This window comes from Podarcis melisellensis (assembly GCF_964234715.1).
Source record: "Podarcis melisellensis genome assembly, chromosome: 12".
Taxonomy (NCBI): domain Eukaryota; kingdom Metazoa; phylum Chordata; class Lepidosauria; order Squamata; family Lacertidae; genus Podarcis; species Podarcis melisellensis.
In genome coordinates, this window is record NC_138544.1 from 59438656 (window position 1) to 59459898 (window position 21243).

Consider the following 21243-nt stretch of genomic DNA (forward strand, 5'->3'; position numbering starts at 1 on the left):
CACTCCCTCAGAATTTTGCACCCGGGGCCATGGCCCCCCTGCTCCATGCCATGCCACTGCCAACTGTGGCTCACAAATGGTCCAACCTTCACCATTCCCACCACATGATTCTTTCAGAGGAGGGTCAGGAGAGAGGAGAAAGGAGAGGTCCCAACTCCATTTCCAGACTCTGTCACAAGCACCACCATGGGCAGAAGAAGCCTTTTTCCAACCATCCAAGCCTGTGACTTCGGCTGGTGAAGCCGCGGTTTAGCCAGCAGCACTCTCAACTGCTCCCCCTCCACCTGTGATGGCCTGGGACTCAGGCTTGGACTCGGAACCAGAGGAGTCTCAGTCTGCACCAGATCCTTTGCCTGAGGCATCATCTGAACCAAGTCTGGGGCCTGATCCTGAAGAGTCCCAGTCTACAGAGGTTCCCCTGCAACAAACACCAGCTGGACCGAGTCAGGGGCCTGAGCCTGCCCTGGCTCCAGATGCGGGGAGGGCCTCGTTGCCTTCAGTTGGGCCATTACTTCCAGCTGCTCCACTACCGGTTGGGTCAGGGGAGGCTGAGGTGGCCTCTGGGTCTAGTCACCCACCGACGTCTCCCGAGCTGCAGAGACTAAGATTTGAGAAAGGATGAAACTGGGGTGTGCTGGTCCCGGGGGAAAGGTACCGTGATCGTAGTCAGAGTTCACGAGATGAGAGGCGAGGTCCGAAACAGGGAACCGGGTGGGGAACAGGAATGCTGGGAGGTCAGAAGCAGAAGGCTGGGCAGGGAACAGGAACGCTGGAAGGTCAGAAGCTGGGAACCGGGCGGGAACAGGAGCGCTGGAAGATCAGAAGCAGGAGGCCAGGCAGGGAACAGGAACGCTGGAAGGTCAGGAACAGGAGGCCGAGCAGGGAACAGGAACACTGGAAGGTCTGAAGCCAACAACGACGTTGCTCCCGCAACCTGGGACCGGGCTGACTGACCTTTATCTTCTTCTAAGGCCAGGGGCGGTCCTGGCCCCCAGGAGCCCCGCCTCCTCTGGCCTTAAGGTGAGCACTCCTCCTGGGAGCAACCAGTTCCCTTCGCCTCTCTGCCCTAAGCCTCTGTAGTTCAGGAGAGGCCGAAGGGTTACTGGGCCCCGGAGGAGGCTCACCTGTAGACACTGAGTCCTCAAGCACCTCTGGGGCCAGAAGGGTTTCACCTGGTGCCTGCTCCTGAGGATCTGACACAGGTGCAGGCTCCTCAGAATCTAGGCCTTGCCCCAGTTCAGCCGGCCCTGGAGGCGGGGACTCCTGTGCAGGCTGGGATTCCTCTGGTTCAGCCTCTGAATCGGAATCCCAGGCCATCACATGGGGAAAGCCCCAGGCCCAGATGGGTTATCTGCCAAGTATTACAAGGTCCTAGAGGAATACATAACACCAGTACTATGTGACGTAATCAACGAGATACTAAGAGGAGGAAAAATGCCAGCATCCTGGAAAGAAGCCTATATTACGTTGATCCTGAAACCAGATTCAGACAAACTTAACATCAAGAATTACAGACCGATTTCACTATTGAATAACGACTACAAGATCTTCGCAGATGTAATGGCACACAGACTTAAAAAGTGTTTAACTAATCTCATTCATATTGACCAGGCCGGTTTCCTTCCCAACAGACAAGATAAATTAGACATTAGACATACAATAGACATTATTGAATATTTAGAATGTCATAATGAAATTCCCGCTGCTTTAATGTTCGTCAATGCCGAGAAGGCTTTCGACAATGTCTCCTGGGGTTTTCTGATAAAGTGCCTGGAAAGATCAGGGATAGATGGCACATTCCTGGAAGGAGTTAGAGCAATCTACACACAACAAAGAGCTAGATTAATTATTAACAATACCGTGACAGAACAGTTTGAAATAGCAAAAGGCACTCGACAGGGGTGCCCTCTGTCACCGCTGTTGTTTATCATGGTTTTAGAGATAATCACAAACAAGATAAGAAAAACCCCAGAGATCCGTGGCATAAAAATAGGAGCGAAAGAATATAAACTGAAAACATATGCAGACTATCTTATGCTGTCATTGGAAGAACCAAAAGAGAGCATCGGCAAAGTGTTAAAGCTACTAGAGGAATTTGGAAAATTATCCGGATTTAAATTGAACAAAGCAAAAACCAAAATAATGACCAAAAATATGGAAGAAGAAACCAAAAACGATCTTGAAAGTCAAACTGGAATTAAAATAACTAAAAAAGTAAAATACCTTGGAATCTGGTTAACTATGAAAAATATAAATCTGATTGAAAATAACTACAAGAAAACATGGAAAGAAATAATGAAGGACTTGGATACATGGAATAGAATACATCTCTCGTGGTTGGGGAGAATGGCGGCTATTAAAATGAGCTTACTACCTGAATTACTCTTCCTATTCCAGAATATACCAATAATTAGAGGAACCTCAATATTCAAAGAATGGCAGAGATTACTTTCTAAATTCATTTGGCAGGGAAAGAGACCAAGAATTAGATTTAAATTGCTCACAGACCAAAGAGATAGGGGTGGTCTTGCGGTTCCAAATTTAAGGTTATATTACGAAGCTGCATGTCTTTGTTGGGTAAAAGACTGGATTGTCATCAAAAACAAAAACTTGTTAGATCTAGAGGGGTTTAATCTAAGATTCGGTTGGCATGCCTATTTATGGCGAGACAAAGGAAGGGTTCATAAAGGTTTTTCTAATCACATTTTCAGAGAGCCACTGCTGGAAGTGTGGGAAAGGAATAAAAAATTGTTGGAGCAGAAAACGCCCTGGTGGTTATCACCAATAGACATTTTAACAATTAAAAAATTAAACATTGAGGGGGAAAGATGGACATATGAAGATTTACTAACCAAAACAGAATCCGAGTGGAGGATTAGACTTTACGAAGAAATAAAAAGCAAGCTGACTGGCTGGATTCAATACCATCAAATTAATTCAATGTGGAGGGAAGATAATAAGATCGGAATAAATGACAAGAAATCTAGATTTCAGATTGAAATAATAGAAAGTAAAACAAAATTATTATCAGAAATGTACAACCAGTTGCTTGAGTGGGAAACCAAGGACGAGGAAGTAAAGGATGTGACGGTGAAGTGGGCGGTAGACCTAGGGTACAACATAGAGTTTGACAAATGGAAGGCATTTTGGTGTAAAGATATGAATTTCTCAGCATACACGACACTAAAGGAAAACATGTATAAGATGATGTACAGATGGTACATAACGCCGGTAAAACTACATAAAATGTATAGAACAGGCGATAAATTGTGTTGGAAATGTAAGAGCAAGGAGGGCGATTTCATCCATATGTGGTGGACGTGCGAGATTCTCAAAAAATTTTGGGAATCCATCTATAATGAATTTTTAAAAATTCTTAAATATACGTTTGTTAAAAAACCCGAAGCTTTCCTGCTGGGGATAATTGGTAAGGATATCAAAGAAGAAGATAGAACCTTTTTTCAATATGCAACGGTGGCCGCCAGAACCCTCATAGCACAGTACTGGAAAACACCAAAAATCCCAACACTAAAGGAGTGGCAACTTAAATTATCTGATTATTTGGAGTTGGCTAAATTGACACATAAAATAAGAAATCGAAGAAGTGCAAAATTTAACAATGAATGGGATAAATTTAGGATATATATGGATATAGAGACAAGGGGAAAATCAAAATGTTGATCAGAAACACATATGTACTTACAGAAATCACAGTAGGCATGAGATAACGCTTACTACGTAAAAAGTTTTATTAAGGAATAGACACAGCAGATAGATAAACAAGGTAATATTTTCTGAAATCGAGATAAAGGGAAGTCGATCAATGTCATTTAAAGTTGTATGTATTTCATGTTTTTCTTTTTTTCTCTTTTTCTTTTTCTTTTCTTTTCTTTCTTCTTTCTCTTTTTCTGTTTTTTCTTTTTCATTTTGTCTTTTGTACGTTTGTGAAATATATTTATGTCAAAATTTAATAATAAAAAAAAAGATTTGAGAGAAGGAGAGACCTGAGTACTCGCAGGAGAAGTGCTCGCCTTCTGTCGAAACAGGGAGGTGAGTCGCTGAGTGATCAGGACCGGCCCCCTACCCTGACAAAGATAAAAGGCTGTTGGACCCCGCCCCAGGTTGCGGGAGCAACATTGCTGTATCCCAGATCCTGCCTGAGATCCTGTACCTGTCCTTGCCTGGTTGCCTGCCTCGTGTCCTGCCCCGGTCCTGTTGGACTGACTCCTAGAGGAACCTTCAGATTCTGGACCGCCTTTCATGGGTTACCCCTGGGACCAGCACACCACCTTTCGGCTCTGGGTTTTGGGGGGAAAGCAGGAGAATGGCTCTTCTGCCGGGCTTCTCGACACCTCACAGACCTTTGTGAGGCTTTCTGCGGGTGTGTCTAGTCCTGGCACTCTCCTCTCTTGCTCCTGCCAGCTTTGCTTTGATCAGAGTGATTCGTTCCGCACTGACATATTCTGAGCGGCAGAAAACCGGAAGCCCGAAAATAGCAGAATATATTAATAAACATGTTTGAGAGGATGAAATTTGATAAGATGGGACCTTAAAACACAATTGTATATCATCTAGGTTATAAACATCGATGTTGGGTAAGTGGAGAATCATTAGTGTTGCTAAATTGGAATATGATTGTTGAGTAACAAATGTAGCTTTCTATATGGAACACACACACACACACACACACACACACACACACACACACACACTGTTATGTACTGAGTCGAATAGGATCCAAACTGCAGCAGTCTGATTGGTCCTAGAACAATAGGCTCCAAAAGGCAGCAGTCTGATTGGTCCTAGAACAATAGGCTCCAAAAGGCAGCAGTCTGATTGGTCCTAGAACAATGCAGCAGTATGATTGGTTAGCAGGAACCACCCAATCATGCTCCAGATAGAAGTGAATCCACAACCTGATTGGCTTACAGTAGAATTCCGGAATTAGCCAATCATGTGCAGCCCATTGTGTAAATAATGTATATAAAGCAGATACTCTGAGGGGACATTCATTCATTCCTCCTCACCACTATGAGCTGAATAAAGAGCATGAAATCACTTTGCGACTCTGAGTATATTTCACACACACACACACATTTTGAGGAGCAAAAAAGAGGACACATTTGCCGACTTCTACTGGAAAAAAGAGGACACATGGCAGCCCTCTATATGATATTTCCCACCCAATGCAGCAGGGTGTCAAACTCAGTGGGGGAACACTTACCAGAATCTGGTGCGTTGTCTTCTTTCCAACGGGATCTGAGCCACCACTTCTGCCCCTGGGACGTTTGTTGCAACATAACACATTAGATACAAACAGCCTTTGATCAGCAAACCCAACACCCCTGGGACACGGGTCCTCAAAAGTGCAAACTTGAGAGAGGTTCGTTGTAAATTTGTGCGACCCGTGAGAAAGAAAGACATGATTTCCTTCTCTCCTTCCTTGGAGGTTTCTAAGCAGAGGTTGGGTGGGCAGCTGCCAGGGATGCTTTAGCAGGGATTCCTGCATTGCAGGGGGTTGGACCAGATGACTCTCGGGGTCCCTTCTGACTCTAAGATTCTGGGATTCCTTTCCTTTGGACTTGGCTTCGGCCTTGGAGCCTATTGGGGGTGCAAGACTAGATGTGGAGGGGGGTGCTTGCAGGTGGGTGAAAGTCTCCTTCCTTCCCCACATTCTTAATCCTGCAAATGCTTGTGTGGTGTAATGGTTAGAGCATTGGTCTAAGACCAGGGTTCAAATCCCTGAAGCTCACTGGGTGTGGCCTTAGGGGCCGGTCACTGCCTCTCTGCCTGACCTACCTGACAGGGTCGTTGTGGGGATCAAATGAGGAAGGGGAGGACCAGGTGCACTGCATTGAGCTCAGTGGAGTAAAGGGGGGGATTGGGATATAAATAAATAATAAATAGTTATTTGTAATATTTTTGTAGTCTTCCCAAAGGTCTCAGAGCAGGTCCATCACTACAGAATCCAGAATACTGTATGCAATAAGTAATACTGTAATGAAGAAGCAATAAAATACCCAACTTGAACGAACAGAAGAGCGTTAAGAAGAGCCTGCTGGATGAGACCAATGGCCCATCAGGCCTAGCATCTTCTTCTCACAGTGACTAAGCAGATGCCCCAATGGGAAACCGTAAGTAAGGTGTACAAAAATGCATATACTAAGGTATATGTTGAAATGTGGTGACGTCAAAGTGCAATGAGTTTTGGTGGGGACTGGGGATAATGGGGGCTAAACCACAGCAAAGGAAAGGTGGATGGGGCCAAAGCCACAGGCACCATCTTTCCCTAGCTTCAGGTGGAAGGTGTCCATTTGGAAAGCCTGTTCCCTCTCAGTGCAGAAATGTCATAAGAGGTGGGGATAACCGGCAGCCAGGTTGGCTTTAAGATAGGATGAGATGAACTCCTGGAGGACAATGGCTACTAGCCATATCCTCCACTTCCACTGTGAGGGACCAGGGTGCAGGGCACCCATTACTGGGGGCCGGGGGGGAGGGCTGCTGTTGCACTCGGGTCCTGCTTGTGGGTGTCATCCCTAAGGGACATCTGGTTGACCACTGTGAGAACAACTAGACGCACCATCGCCTGTTCCAGCTGTACAACTCATTTTAGGCTCCTATCTCATGGTGGGACAATCCCTCATTGTTCTGCTTGGAATTTGGATTTCTGAAAGTTGCCCCCATGTGAGAAGGGAAATCAACTGCAGGTGACATAGTGCAGTGAAAGGCAAAGGCTTCTTGCTGTGGGATGTTTCTGTGAATTCATGCAGTTAGAAAGAATACTCCACACAGTAACTGAAATTATTACTTCCATGTTGAGAAACAGGAAGGTGCTTCTACTCTGAGAGTGAGTGTGGAAGGGAGATGGCTTTTCAGTGCATTACTTCTAGATTTCATATCCCCTGCTGTTTAAAAACAAAATATCTTCCAATATCCCAAGGGCTGTCCTATGGACAGTGTTTTCTCCTACTCTGGAGGAGAGGACTCAAACCAATGGCCTCAAGTTACAAGAAAGAACATTCCGACTAAACCTCAGGAAGAACTTTCTGACAATAAGAGTTGTTTGACAGTAGAACAGTCTTCCTTGAGAGGTGGGGGGCTCTGTCCTGGATGCTTCAGCTGAGATTCCTGCAGTGCAGGAGGTGGGACTAGACGACCCTATCCGATTCACACTTTCTGAAACCATACTCAAACCCAAACAACCATCCATTGAAATTCACATTTCTCCGTATTTATCAGTGCAGTTTTCCAGCCAAGCAAGGTGTACAGAAAATCATATCCTAAGGTATATGTTGAAATGTGGAGTGCTGCACTTTATAACTGGGAAAACTTAAGAGATTCTCCCATCCGTAGCCAGGAGGAAGACCACAGATGCCCAACTGCCTATGTCCTGGCTTTCACTGACTCCGCTTGGGACATTATGAAAGAGGGTCTGAGAAGGAGAGAGAGAGAAAGAGAGAGAACGAGAAAGAGAGAGAGCGCCTCTGGCAGTGTGCTGAATAAGGCCAATGACCCTTCTAATCCTGTTCTCACAGGTCAGCCTGATGCCTGTGGGAAACCTGCAAGCAAGGATCCATGCACAAGAACAGTCCTCTTCCCTTCTGTGGTTTCCAGAATCTGGCATTCAGAAGCACCACTGCCTTTGACTGTGGAGGCTGAGCAGAGCTAGGTGCCACCGATGGCCCTCTCCTCCATGAATTTGCCTAGTCCTCTTTTCAAGCCCTCCAAGTTTACCGCCATCCCTGCCTCCTGGGGGAGTGAGTTCCATAGTTTAATTCTGCGCTGCATTAAGAACGGCTTTCTCTTATCTGAATCCTCCAACATCCAGCTTCTTGGATGTCCGTGAGCTTAAGTGTTGAAGAGATAAGCCGAGCAAGAGGCAACATAATAGATGCTTATAGAATTCTGCATAGTATAGGCAAAGCAGAGTGAGTGTTCTTGCTCGGCTTATCTCTAAACGAAAAAGTCCCAAATGCTGCAACCTTTCTTCATAGGGGAGTGGCTCCATCCTCCTTGAACATTTGGCTTGCCCTTTTCTGAACCTTCTCCAACTCCACAAGATCCTCTTTGAGGTGAGGTGGCCAGAACAGAACACCAGCACTTGCCTTACCGATAGGCTGGAGAAACGAGCTGCTGGTGAAAGCCCCCCCATCTTTGGAAAAGGGGTCTACATTTCACAGGGGGGCAGAGAAATAAGGGGTGGGGAACATTGGGCCCCCAGAAGTTGTGGAACCACAACTTCCATCAGCCCAGGCTGTCATGGGCAGTGGCCAGGGATGATGGTATTCAGCAACATCTGGAGAGCCAAAGATTTCCCACATCTGGTTTGCACACACACAGTGTCACTGATTGTTTATTTGCAGAGTTAAAGATTATTTATTGGCAAGTATATTTATTTGCAAAAAAATAATAATATTAGGACATGTCAAAGTAATGGACAACAAGAAAAATTACAAACCCACAGCAAACAAGACAATACAGTGGTACCTCGGGTTACATACGCTTCAGGTTACACACGCTTCAGGTTACAGACTCTGCTAACCCAGAAATAGTACCTCGGGTTAAGAACTTTGCTTCAGGATGAGAACAGAAATCGTGCAGCTGCGACGCAGCGGCAGCAGGAGGCCCCATTAGCTAAAGTGGTGCTTCAGGTTAAGAACAGTTTCAGGTTAAGTACAGACCTCCGGAACGAATTAAGTACTTAACCTGAGTTACCACTGTAATATCATTTTCTTATAAATCTGCACAACTGAGCATGGGGAAGTAATAGACTTAGATGGGAACCCAGAGTCAGGCAGTCCACTCCTCTCAACAAAAGCTGGTCTTCTTATGGATTAAAACAAACTCAATCGGGGGAGGCAACTGGGGCAAGTAACACTCCCGCCTCAGTCTCCGTTTTGTAAAATGGGAATCATGGGTAAATGGTGTCTCTAACAAGATTATTCTGAGGGCAAACACCAAATGATGTAAAGCGATCTGAGATGAATAAATATATTTCCTCAGGAAGTGTACAGTGCCTACCCTTGCCTCTCTCAGTGGGCTGGGCGGTTTGCTTGGGGTGTTGACACAAAGGTCCCTCTCTCCTCCAGAAGGCCAGAGGAGGCAGTCCCCACTTTGGGTCCAAGGTTAAATTGGTGGATTCCAGCATCTTACTACTGCTTTCAAACCACGTGTTTGAAATATATCAGGGGGGTGATATATCACCTGTTTTTTTCCTTTGAGACTAAGAACTGCTCTGAGACAGACAGATTTGCAGAGGACAATAGATGGAGCCGGAGGGAACAGGGTTAAAGCACCCCGTATGCCATGGCATACTCTATTACAGTATGTTACACAGGAATCTAAAATCAGGATTCCTCTTAACCTCTTTTTTGTCCTCCTCTAGCATGTCTTCCGTGTAGCAGGGGGCTGCCTTGTTCCTTTCGACCAGGTGGTCGATCATCCCAAGCAATTCGGCCACCTGCTCCTCTCTTTCCTGCCCTTTCGCCTTGTTGTTGAAAGCCAGGCATCTCCCGCCACACTGAGCAATCTGGTTCTGCAGATCCTGGTCTCCCTCTTTCAAGAACTCTTTCAAAGGCCTATCTTCCAGGTCGTCCTTCCGGGTGAACAAGATGATCATGTAGTCCTTGGCTTTGCAGCTGAAGATCTCCTGGATCAACCGAGCAACGGCTTTCTCCTCCTTGCTGAAACGAGTCAGTTGCATGACTTGTATGATGGCATGGGCTCCTGGGTAGATGTACTTCACGCAGGTCTTGATTTCCTTGGTAGTCACATCTTCTGGAACATTTGTGTCAAAAAACCCAGGCGTATCAACCACCACAATTCTCCTACCACCAATGACCGTGTCCTCTCTCTGACACTCTGCTGTCACTGAGGAAGGAGAGATGGCCGACATAAACTCTTTCTTCCCCAGGATAGTGTTTCCTGTTGCGCTTTTCCCAGCTCCAGTTTTGCCAACCAGGGCGATCCTCAGTTCTGCAAGAAAGAGGCAAGAGAAGGTGAGCAACTCTTTTGCAAGGTACTGATACCCACTGGACAGCCTCAAGCCCCCATCCCCTGAGCTCCTTGGCTTGGCAGCAGGTGAGGGAGAAATGCTCCTGCTGACCCCTTTGGCTATTATATATATATATATATATATATATACACACACACTGACGCAGGTGTGCTTTCTTTGTACATCTTTCATTGGAAAATTGCATCCAAATGCTGTGATTTGTTTGGGTAGTGTGAATTAGTTAGTTTTGTATAATAAATAAATAATAATAATATGTTTTTAAAAGCCAGAGTAAAGAGGTCCACCTTCAGCATTCCCCAGAAGCTGCACAATGAAGGCTCCAGATGCACCTTCAGTGCCACCACAGAGAAGGCCCTGGGCTTCCACCGTCCCTGAACTGTTGAGGGTGGTAGAACAACCAAGAGGACCCCTTCCACCAACTGTAGCACCAAAGAGGGTCTGCAGGGAAAGACAGGGGTCTTTCAGGTATAAGGGACTGTGTCATTTTGGGCTTTAAACACCAATGTGAGCACCTTGAATATCATCTGGAAACAAACCATGAATCAAGCTAATGTCTCTCCCATGCCTACATTGATTCCATCCAACACAGTCCAGGAATCTGGGAGAATGAGATCAAGGCAGTTTAAAGGTTAAAGGACTTACCTTTGCTTTTCGCAGCCATATTCAGACAAGCAGAAAGAGTCACAAGTCAATATTCAGGCTTTCTAGAGTGGAAGCAAAATGAAAAGTAGAATCAGCTAATAAGAAGCTTTGTTTATTAGGTAGAAATGTGCCCCCCTCCAAAAAAAAAAAAAAATCTTGCCTCACAGAATTCTTTTTGCAATTTAGAGAGGGATCATCCTAAGACGATTTGTGATTCCATGCCACCCCACTGGCTCATGCCCAGAATAAAACCTGTGGCCCCCAGATTCTCACTGACTAAAATGTCATATCTATGTAGCAATCTTCCAAGAGATGCTTTAGCTCAACCTTTGGTGAGGTCCCAGAGGAAGAGAGTTATGGACTTGGACAGCAGCCACTAATGGCCCCTTCAGACTCCTAGCTGACATCTGAATGGAGAAGGGAGTCGGGAGAATTTGCTTCCAGGAGCGCCAAGTATAGGGGGCGGAAGGGGCTTCAGTTCCCTCCATATTTCTAGGCAGGAGGTTGAGCTCCCCCAAAACTGAGGGGGCCGCCATTCCCCGCCCCCCCACGTGAGCACTGGCCCGCTGAGGGGGGGGGAGGCATGGAGGGCAATGTTCACCCTTCTCTCTCAGCAACATCACGTGACACTGGGCCCCCTCAATGTGGGGGGCAAGTCGGTGCCCCTGTTTGCTGCCTTAGTATGAGATATGTTCTCAGTATGCCTTGGAACTATGCTGCGTTCAGGAATGTCAGGAAGGGCGGTCCTGTTGCTGGCTGGATTCTCCCCTTTGCAAAAGAAGCTGCACAACGATGAGCTGATCCCCCCAAAAAACGGGGCTTTCCCCCAGTGGCGTAGCGTGGGGGGTGCAGGGGGGCCAGCCGCACCGGGCGCAACATCTGGGGGTTAGGGGGCGCAAATCCACGGGTTAGGGGGCGCAAATTACTTGCCTTGCCCCGGGTACTGACAACCCACGCTACGCCACTGCTTTCCCCCTTTCCTCCTCTAAAAACTAGGTGCATTTTATGATCAGGTGCATCTTATGATGCTTGAATATGAAAGAGAGAAAAAGTATGAGTGTGTTGCGTTCAGTGCAGAATCCAGTTGGACCCTTGTGGCTGTCCAGCGGGTGCTGGGCAAGTGGGGCAAGTGGGGCACTGCCCCACCAAGCTCAGCCATCCTTCAGGCAGCCTCCAACTTCCCCTACTTCTTACTCTAGGGAGGGTGTGGCTGTGAACAGAGTTGCCTTTATAGAAATCAGTAGGGAGGAGAAAGGGCGAGTTTGGTCCGTCTGCAATTGGCTCTGCCTCTGCCTACTCCTGGGCTCCCTGGTTTCCACCAGCCCAGTCCGAATGGCCACTGCTTTGGTTCACTGTCCAAAGTGATTTGGGAAGAGATGCCAACGAAGGATTGATTTTTCAGAGGGACCTTTCTCTTTCCTCTGCCTCTCCTTTCTCTATCCAATTCAATGGAGAGATTTCTTGCTCTCAGGGAGAAGCTGTGTTCTGAAAAAACCCTGGTGTGGGGCAGAAGAAATCATTTCCATTCCTCCCCCCTACTGATTTTTTTTCTTTTTCTTTTTGTACCACACCACCCCCATGGCAAAGGAAACACGACAGTTCTAATTCTAGGATTTGTCAGTCTCTACGTCTGGAAATTTCTGGCATTTCTGGCAGGGGAATAAAGGGAAAGGGAAATGTTCTTTTAAAAATAAACTTTAAAACCCCTCAAAAGATGTTCCTGAAGATTGTCAGGCTCCTTTAACTGCAAATTTAATCAAAAGGAAAAGATTCATTATTATACAGGCAAGCCAAAGTTTTGCTTCCAAGACTCAGATTTTCTTCAAAAAGTTTTTATGTATTTTATGTTGAGATAACCTCAAATTAATTTTTAAAGGTTTTTGGTCCAAAATTGGGTGCAGGAGATTTTTTGAAATTTTCGATTTTCAGGTGATTTAGGCTAATGCAATTTCTGCGTCAGTATAGGAAAAACCTCCTGTTTTGCTTATTTTTCAACCAATTGGGCTTATTTTGGTATCAAAATAAAGGTAATTGTGGTCTCTTTCAAAATAAGGTATAAAAATGGTATTAAGTGCCACAGAAGAGGGTCACCGACTATTCAAAGTGAATTTTTGTCATTTTATTCCCGGTAGGTTCAATAAGCAATAGTGCGCAAACCACAACTAACATGTGTATCATACTTTTGTTGTGCAATGGGCTAACCATGTACTTGTTATGTTATAAAAATAAGGAGGGTGGTTTCTGCATTATAAATCAATTATAAAATAAATTGATTTTGAAGTAAATTTTTTACAAAACAAATTACTTCTTTGGACAGGTTTAATGTCTCTTTGAATCTGAAACATTCATGAGAATACTTAAAATTGTAATCTCTTATGTTACAGTGTCATCTGATATATTTTAAAAAATAAGTTTTATTGATTATATAATAAAAACAAAATGCGTCTCAGACCCCTTGTTCATTTTATTGTGTAAAACACTTCTGCAAGAAATTAGATTAGCCTAAGTCGCGTGAAAATTGAAATTTTCAAAAAATTCTCCCTTTTCCAATTTTGGACCAAAAAAACTTTAGAAAATAAATTGAGGTTATCTCATAGGTATCTACACATAATTTTTTTGGAAGAAAATGTGAGTCGTGAGAGCACAATCGAGTATTAAAATCAGGTTATTTGGCGTGGAATGACCCAAGAACTCTAACTCAGTCTCTAGCAACAGGTCAAACAAAGCAGACCTTGAGCATCTCTGAGGCAGGTTGAGATACAGAAGACTTAAAGTCAGACCTTGTGGCTGCTGCTCCCAGCTCCCAAATACCAACCTGTGGTCCGTCTGAGGTGTGGGTCTCCCTCTGTGTGGGTCTCCCTCTGTGTGGGTCTCCTCCTCCTGCTGCTGCTGCTGCTCTTGGGTGCTTCTCCAAGAACTGCAGAAGACCAAATGCAGCTCCTCTGAAATTTTCCACCCAGAGGGCAGTTTTGTCCTCTCCTGTAGCCAATAGAAACAGAAATGCAATTCCGGGAACCTGTTTTGGCTTCTCAGAACATGATCTGGCTGCTAGCCATGAATGCTTTTGGGGTGTGTGTGGAGCTCATGCTTGCCTTCTTCATTTTATTCAGCTCAGAACAGAGTCGGCCATCGACAGAGGGAGAGAAGAAACTGCAGAGCAGAGGGACCATCCAACACGAGAGTCTTTTTCAAGCTCCAGAGGCGTCACAAAGAAGGTACCATTGGCTTTCTTGTCTTAGGAACATCCGAAACTCCCTTTGCAAGGAGATGTCACCTGGCTCAGCCATGCCCCACCTGGAGTTGCTAGTGGTGGAACCCAAGACCATCTCTATGCAAACCAGAGGCTCAGCTGCTGAGCTGTGCCCCCTGCCCCAAACCACATGGAGAAAATAGGAAGCTGTTTTGTACTGAACCAGACTGACTGGTGCATTTAGATTAGTATTTATTATTATTATATTGTCCACACTGACAAACAGTGGCTTCTCCAGGGCTTCTGAGTGGGGAGGGTTTTTTTTGGGGGGGGGCCTGAAATGATGACATTCAGCAGCAGCAGAAGGAAGCAAGTGGGAGAGAGTCCACGGGGGGGAGGGGGAGGCGCTGGAACTGGTTGGCATCAGCCCCCTCCCCACTGAAAAGCAGCTGCCTTTAAGAGGTGGTCATCTCTGGAGGGTATTTTCATCAGGACTAGGCCCCAAGGAGCCTACAGACCATCATCCTGTGTGGCTGCAGCTGTTCAGGGCCCTCCCCAAACCAGCCCACCTGCCTGGGAGCTGCAGAAGGGAGGATATCAGGCCAGGCTGCCAGGGACCCCCAAGGCAGAAACAGAAGCAGGTAAGGGGGGAGGAGATGCAGCTTTGGCTGGAGGGAGGGAATATCCGGGTGCTTGCCCCCCAAATGCAGAGGGTGGGAAGGACAAAGTGTTAGGCATGTTTGTTTATTAATGCTTATACACCTGTTGGTGTTAAAAACCACACACCTTCAAAGCCGTTCCCAAAAAGATAGAACAATGAAATTATCAAGAGGAAAAATTAGCAAACCTAATTAAGGACCAATGCATGTAAAAAAAGTCATCAACTGCCTCCCTAGTAATTGAATCCCAAATCTGCAGGGGCAGAATATGGTGCTTTGAGGTTCTTTCAGGGTTGTGTTTACATCATGAGCTTCCTCTGGTGATGGAGAGGAGTTTGGGCAAAGCAGGAGCTAATGAACTTCTTTTTCTGGTTCTCTTCCGGCTCAGCATTCTGTCCAGACAATGGATGAACAGAGAGAGGAAGTTAGAGGTAAGTCTCTCCCTTCTCCTGACCCTCCTCTGAAAGAACCACGTGAAGGGAATGGTGAAGGTTGGACCATTCGTGGGCCACAGTTGGAAGGGTGAGGTGACCCCAGGTGCTTTGGGGAATTGTTGCAGTGTATGGACCCTGCATGGTGGCAATTCAGGGGGCAAATTCCCAGGCAAGAGGCAGGTCCACAAATCTGGAAATGAGCAGCCCACTCTCCCTTAAGGAACAAGACTTAGTGGTACTGCAGGAATAGTTGTTGACTTGGGTCTCCAAGGTATGAGTGTGGCCAGGTCCATATTGTTTTCACTCCTGGCTGACAAGCCAGCTTAGGGTCTTTCTTGAGAATAAGAACCTGGGTAGTATTTCTACAAGGCAATCTCTCAGTTGGGCTACTGCAACATGCCATGAAACTGACATCCCTTTAAAACAGTTCAGTCCTGGATTCCTAGACATCTTCCTAATTTCTTTCCAGAGACTGCCAAGGCACAGGAGAGCAAAACCAGAAACCTCCATGAAGATCTACGGATTGTTCTTGTTGGGAAGACGGGAGGAGGAAGAAGTGCCACAGGAAACACCATTTTGGGCGAAAAGAAGTTTGAGTCCAAATCTTCACCAAAGGCAGTGACGCAGACATGCAGGAGAGAAGTCCGGGCAGAGAAATGGGAAGGAAAACAAGTTGTTGTCGTTGACACTCCGGCCATTTTTGACACCTGCCTTCCAGAGCAGCAGAATAATGCTGAGATCCAGAAGTGCCTCTCTCTGTGTGAGCCAGGTCCCCACGCCCTGGTGTTTGTGACGCAGGCCGGCCGTTTCACCGAGGAAGACACTGTGGCCGCCAAGAGGGTGGAGGAGGTCTTTGGTCCAGAGGCCACAAAGTACATGATCGTCTTGTTCACCCGCAAAGAAGACCTAGAGACAGAAAGCCTAAAGGAGTACATAGAGCTATCTGGAAACAAAGCCCTGCAGGATTTGGTGGGGAAGTGCCAGGGCCGTTGCTGCGCTTTCAAAAACAAAGGGACGGGAGAGGAAAGGGCCAGCCAGGCGGAAGAGCTGCTGGTGAAAATCGAGCAGATGATGATAGACAACCAGAACAAGCCTTTCCTTGAGCTGTTTCCAAGAGGACCGACAAGAAGTGCAGACAAAATGAAACCAGAGGAAGAAGCAATGGACACCGACAAGGGAGGACCAAGAGTATTCCCTGAAGGTAGAGTCAAATTATGATTCTGAAGCAGTTATCGATCTCCCTGGGTTGAGATTCCCAATGCAGACCTTCCTTAAAGAGACCCACCAAATACCTGCTCTTCTTCTTTGTACAAGGAAGAGCCCAAAGGACAGAAGGATTCTGCACCCATAAGGGGGTGGCTCTGTAACTTTCAAACATTTTTCAAATTATGGAGATGGGTGCAAGAGTTAGCTTGATTTGTACAATCCACCGCATGAATTTGGTGAATTTGGAGGGGAGGGATTTGGGTGATGGCGGAGGGAGAAAGGCAATGTCTACCGTATTAAGAATTTAGGATAACCCTGGAGCTAAGTCCTGCCAAAGGCCCCTCAAGCACAGCATCCTGAGAACAGAGGAACCTGCCTTGTACTGAGCTCAGTACTGTCTACACGGATTGGCAGCAGCTCTTCAGAGTTCCAGGCAGGAGACTCTCCCAGCCCTGCCCTACAAATACTGTGTTCCCTTCCCTCCCTCCCCCTCTGTGGTGTATGAAATTAACAAACCTCTTTTGCAAGACATTCTCACACTTTTCATCCAAAAGACAGGATGGAGCATAATATGAACTTGTGTAGAAGGAGAAATTCCTCCTTGTGATGCATTTTAAAATACTGCATGGACAAAATTTCAGTGACACTCTTAATAGTGTTAACATTACTTATTCCTTTCCAACAGAGCCTGGGAACCTGAGTCGATCCCACAAGGATTCCGAACTGCGGGTTGTTCTTGTTGGGAAGTCTGGCGGAGGGAGAAGTGCCACAGGAAACACCCTTCTGGGGGAGAAGAAAACCTTTGAGTCCAAACTCTCCCCAAAGCCAGTGACCCAGACATGCAGCAGAGAGGTCCGAGCAGAGAAGTGGAAGGGGAAACAAGTCGTCATCATTGACACTCCGGCCATTTTTGATGCTGGTCTTCAGACACAGCATGATATTCTGGAAGTCCAGAGGTGCCTCTCTCTTTGTAAGCCAGGTCCCCATGCCCTGATATTTGTGACGCAGGCCGGCCGTTTCACTGAGGAAGACACTGTGGCCGCCAAGAGGGTGGAGGAGGTCTTTGGTCCAGAGGCCACAAAGTACATGATCGTCTTGTTCACCCGCAAAGAAGACCTAGAGACAGAAAGCCTAAAGGAGTACATAGAGCTATCTGGAAACAAAGCCCTGCAGGATTTGGTGGGGAAGTGCCAGGGCCGTTGCTGCGCTTTCAACAACAAAGGGACGGGAGAGGAAAGGGCCAGCCAGGCGGAAGAGCTGCTGTCTCTGATTGAGAAGGTGGTTCAGGAGAACGGGGACCAGCCGTATCTCAAGCCGCGTCCGATGGAGCTGTCACTGAGGTCAGAAGGAAGGAATCCTGGGGAGACGTCAAAACAAACAGCAGCAGGGGAACCAGTGGAGGATGAAATGAATGCTGGAGGAATCCCCGAAGGGCAGCAGCAGAAGAAATTGAAACATCAGGTGGTGGAGGTAGGGTGCAGAGAATAAGAATTGGGCCCCTGTCTTTTCCAATTGCTGATGACTTAAATGGTAGCCAAATTCAGACTTGGAAAAGGAGGATGGAACCGGGTTGTTTTCAGTTGCTCCAGAGGGTAAGAGCTGAGCAAGCAGCTCAAAAGTAAAAGGAAAAATGATTTAGACCAAACATTAGGAAGAACCTTATGGTCCTGGGGAAGAATTTATTAATTCAATGCATTTATATCCCACCTTTATATCCGTGGGGCTCAAGGTGGCACACGTAGTCCCCCCCTTTATTTAATCTCCACAAGAATGCTATTTCTATTTCTATTAGAGGTTTTTAAGCAGAGTCTGGGGGGCTCCCTATTGAGAAGTTGCAGAAGGGTTGGGCTAGATGACATTTGAGGTTCCTTCCATGGGCTTAAGGGGGGGTTAAATTCTTGCTTATTTGTGAACTCCCCCCCCTCCCCCTTGACATCTTTCCCCCTTTCTCTTGACTCCACACCAATCACTTACCCCGGGTTTGTTTCCAACAGGCATCTACTTTTACCCTGAGCAACCTTTGTCTGTGCTTTGTCCCAGAATCCGTAGAAGCTTCCAAAGAAGGCAAAAGTGGAGCAGGAAGATCTCATCCTCCAATGTAAACGGAAGCAGTGTCATCAATAAACACAGCAGGATAATTTGCGTTCTCCCATCATTATTGCACGTCCTCCGTGTGGCACTATTTCACGACCTTCATTCCCCCTTCCCTTCACAATCTCCTTAAGCCTAAAGTGGGTTTAACATTTTGGATCCAGGGAATTCTGTGGCTTATCCACACTTCCCCTTGTTTTGCTGCCTCTGCACAGGAAACCCTCTCCTTGGAGCAAATGTCAATCATCAGTTGGAGCAAATGTCAATCATCTTTCCTAAGGATTGATGTTTGCTCTGATTTAGATGTTCTGATGTTTGTTCTATTGGGAGGAGTGTGAAAAGGGGCGAAACTGCTCAGACCGGTGCTTTCTAGGGACGGGATTGAGGAAGGGTGGACAAGCCAGTGTGTGATAAATAAATCAAGAATCCTGTTTTAAAGTCATCCATGTTGGTGGCCATCAATATAAGCTTATTCTTCATATGTTGAATTAGATATATATGGGGGCACCAACATCTTTTAAATGCTTGGAGCCTCTAGAACCCTCTCAGGCCCTGGCAGTGGGCATGGGGAGTTCAGTGGCGCTGTGTGTGCAACAGAGGAAGGTGTCGAGGGCACAATTGTGCCCCTGGAAAACATATTGGCAGCTGTGGTCTATGAGGCCAGGCTCCAAGGCAGCTGGAACATCCTTCCCTTCCCTTCCCGAGATCACTTAGCTCTTTCTGCCTCAGCAACGGACACCTGGTATCCGCTGCGCACCTGATGCTTCTCATTTCCATTTGGGCAGATTTCCTTTCCCCCTCCCCTCTCAATAAGTTGACATGACTCCTCCTTTCTCCGGCTTCCTCTCATTGGTAACAAACACACAGCAGATGGGGGGGGGGATGAGTGTCTTGTGCAGCCTCCTTTTGAATCAGCAGAACCATCCGCTTCTAAGACTTGCCCTTTGGAAACAAAACAAACTCTTGCAATGTTTTATTTATTGTAAAAAGGAAGGTTTGTGCTATTTTGCAACCACTTGGAAATTACCCTAGGGGCTGATGGGTGAACTGGGGTTTACTGGTATTTTGAAATATATGGTGGGAGCCATATATTCATGTCATATTTGGTGGTAACAGCAGTGACAGAAGATGGTTTTGCTACAAACTGTTTGTACTAAATTTGAATATTTTCCGTTCATCAAGCTGCATGAATTCTCTAGTTGCTCAGATATTAGAATGTGATTCTAAGTTTGGTTCCCTTCACATGCATCTCAGCTGTTCCAGAAACTCCTCCCTGGAAGAGGCAGAGAGGCAAAGAACTGTCCATCCCATAATGACTCCAAGGTCGCTTCCAGCAATGTTAGAAACTGAGAAATGAAAGCTAGGATCTCAATGGCACCTTAAACCGAGGTTATGGGAGCAACAACGGAATGTCTAGGTGCGCTTTTTTAATAACAAGAATACAAAGCTGAAAAGGAATAGACTGCGGCTAAAATATTATCTTCATTTTTCACATGGTCTAGTTCTTCCCCTGCCCACCCCCCTAATATTCGTAAGAGGGTCCCTTCTTCAGAGAGTAGCTGGAAGTCGGGGGGGGGCAGAAAAAGGTCCTCCTTTCCTTCCACTCTGCAGTTTTAATCTGAAATCAGTACTGCGCCCAAAGGTCAGAAACTGCTCACCGAGGTCCAAGCATTCTGTCTGACCTGCTTCCAGGAAAGTGTGAGTTGCGTGACAACCTCCAGAAGTCGGATCTTTCAGTAAGATGCCCATGCTCACTTTGAGGGGGGGGCTGGAGAAATGGCCCCTTTCCAGGCACGAGCTGCCCACCCACAATGCATTTTGCGTGGGCCAGAACAGGGCCGGATTTAGATTTGATGCGGCCCTCAGCTACTGAAGGTAATGGGGCCCTTTCTATGTCCAGCTGTCCTTTGTCAACAACAAATTGTCCCTGTTTTTGTGTTGAATATATGCTATATGGTCATTTATGGACCTCATAGGTATCTAAAGCCATTTGCACATAACAAAATACGTGGGGGTTTTTCAAAGTAATTGTTGAACTGAAATACAATTAAGAAGTATATTAACGGTGAAGTACAATTAAGAAGTATATTAATAGTGAAATAATTATTAAGCTCTAACTTAAAATGATTTATTCATAATGAACTTAATAATGCAAACACATTGGTATTTGGGAATATCAAAAGTTCATTGAGAAAAACAATTTACAAAGACTCATAATCTAGTCTCTAGAAACTTGCTATAACATGAAATAATAATAGGTGTAAATAAATGTATGATGCAAACTACTAATAATTATAAATAGCAGAATGTAAGCACCCTATATATAGAAAGGAGCAAACCAGGGATATTTGAGGGAGTAGGGAGCAGGCGGGGCCCAGGACTTACATCATAGGAGCCGACACAACACACAAACACTGTTGCTGCATGTAGGTTTTATTTGATTTGGTTTTTTATCTTATATTTTGGAATTGTACATCCAGAGGTTTTCTCCCCTTTAAATTTTTTGGGGCCCCCAAGAGAGTGGGGCCCTGAGCTATGGCTTGTTTAGCTTATACCTAAATCCGGCACTGTGCCAGAATCTCTCAGCGTTGAAGGTGGACGGATGCGGAGCTCAGCGTCCCACGATCGCGTCTCCTTTTGTTCCAAGATGCCCTTCAGGAGGGTGGGGAGAGCGGCGGGTTCCTGGAAGCTCAGCTGAGCGCGCTGCCTTGGTGCATATCTCCTTCCAGATCCTTGGCCAGAGGTGAGACCCGGGGAGACCGGGCGTGGGGAGTGTAAATCTCAAAGATGGTTTTGGCCACAGGCTGTCCAACTCTCAATTCAGGATCTGCAGCGAAACATTGGGCAATCCCCTCTTGCCGTGATGAGGATGTGAATTGCCCAAAACGGACCGTATCATTAACAGTAGCGCTGAAGTGGATATTGCTGACCCCGCGAAACACCTTGTAGCAGGGGGGCTGGGGGTGTTTGAGGTCCTCAGATCCTGAAGGGCTCTGGTCAGGAGAA

General features: G+C 46.2%; 3 protein-coding genes across 5 annotated transcripts in view; 1 reads left to right on the forward strand and 2 right to left on the reverse strand.

Moving 5' to 3' along the window:
* The window catches only part of LOC309353284 (erythroblast NAD(P)(+)--arginine ADP-ribosyltransferase-like), a 46099-nt gene that overhangs the window by 22297 nt on the left and 2559 nt on the right, over window positions 1–21243 (reverse strand). The gene's annotated exons all lie outside the window — the stretch shown is intronic.
* On the reverse strand, window positions 8335–13554 carry LOC309353326 (GTPase IMAP family member 4-like). 2 transcript variants are annotated; one of them, XM_081882732.1, is made up of 3 exons: window positions 13473–13554; window positions 10658–10719; window positions 8366–9975 (listed from the first exon to the last, which is right to left on the reverse strand). In XM_081882732.1, exons 2-3 carry the CDS (start codon window positions 10674–10676, stop codon window positions 9320–9322), a joined length of 675 nt encoding a protein of 224 aa, XP_081738858.1. In that variant the 5' UTR covers window positions 10677–10719; window positions 13473–13554; the 3' UTR covers window positions 8366–9319. The 2 variants fall into 2 exon arrangements, with proteins under 2 accessions (XP_081738859.1, XP_081738858.1); XM_081882733.1 differs by lacking the exon at window positions 13473–13554 and having other exon boundaries at window positions 8335–9975; window positions 10658–11477.
* On the forward strand, window positions 13658–17719 carry LOC309353176 (GTPase IMAP family member 8-like; the record flags this gene model as incomplete). Its single annotated transcript, XM_081882426.1, is given in 6 exon segments — window positions 13658–13728; window positions 13730–13789; window positions 13791–13872; window positions 14895–14937; window positions 15410–16141; window positions 16832–17719. Coding segments are annotated over 6 exon segments (1791 nt in total). The 3' UTR covers window positions 17635–17719.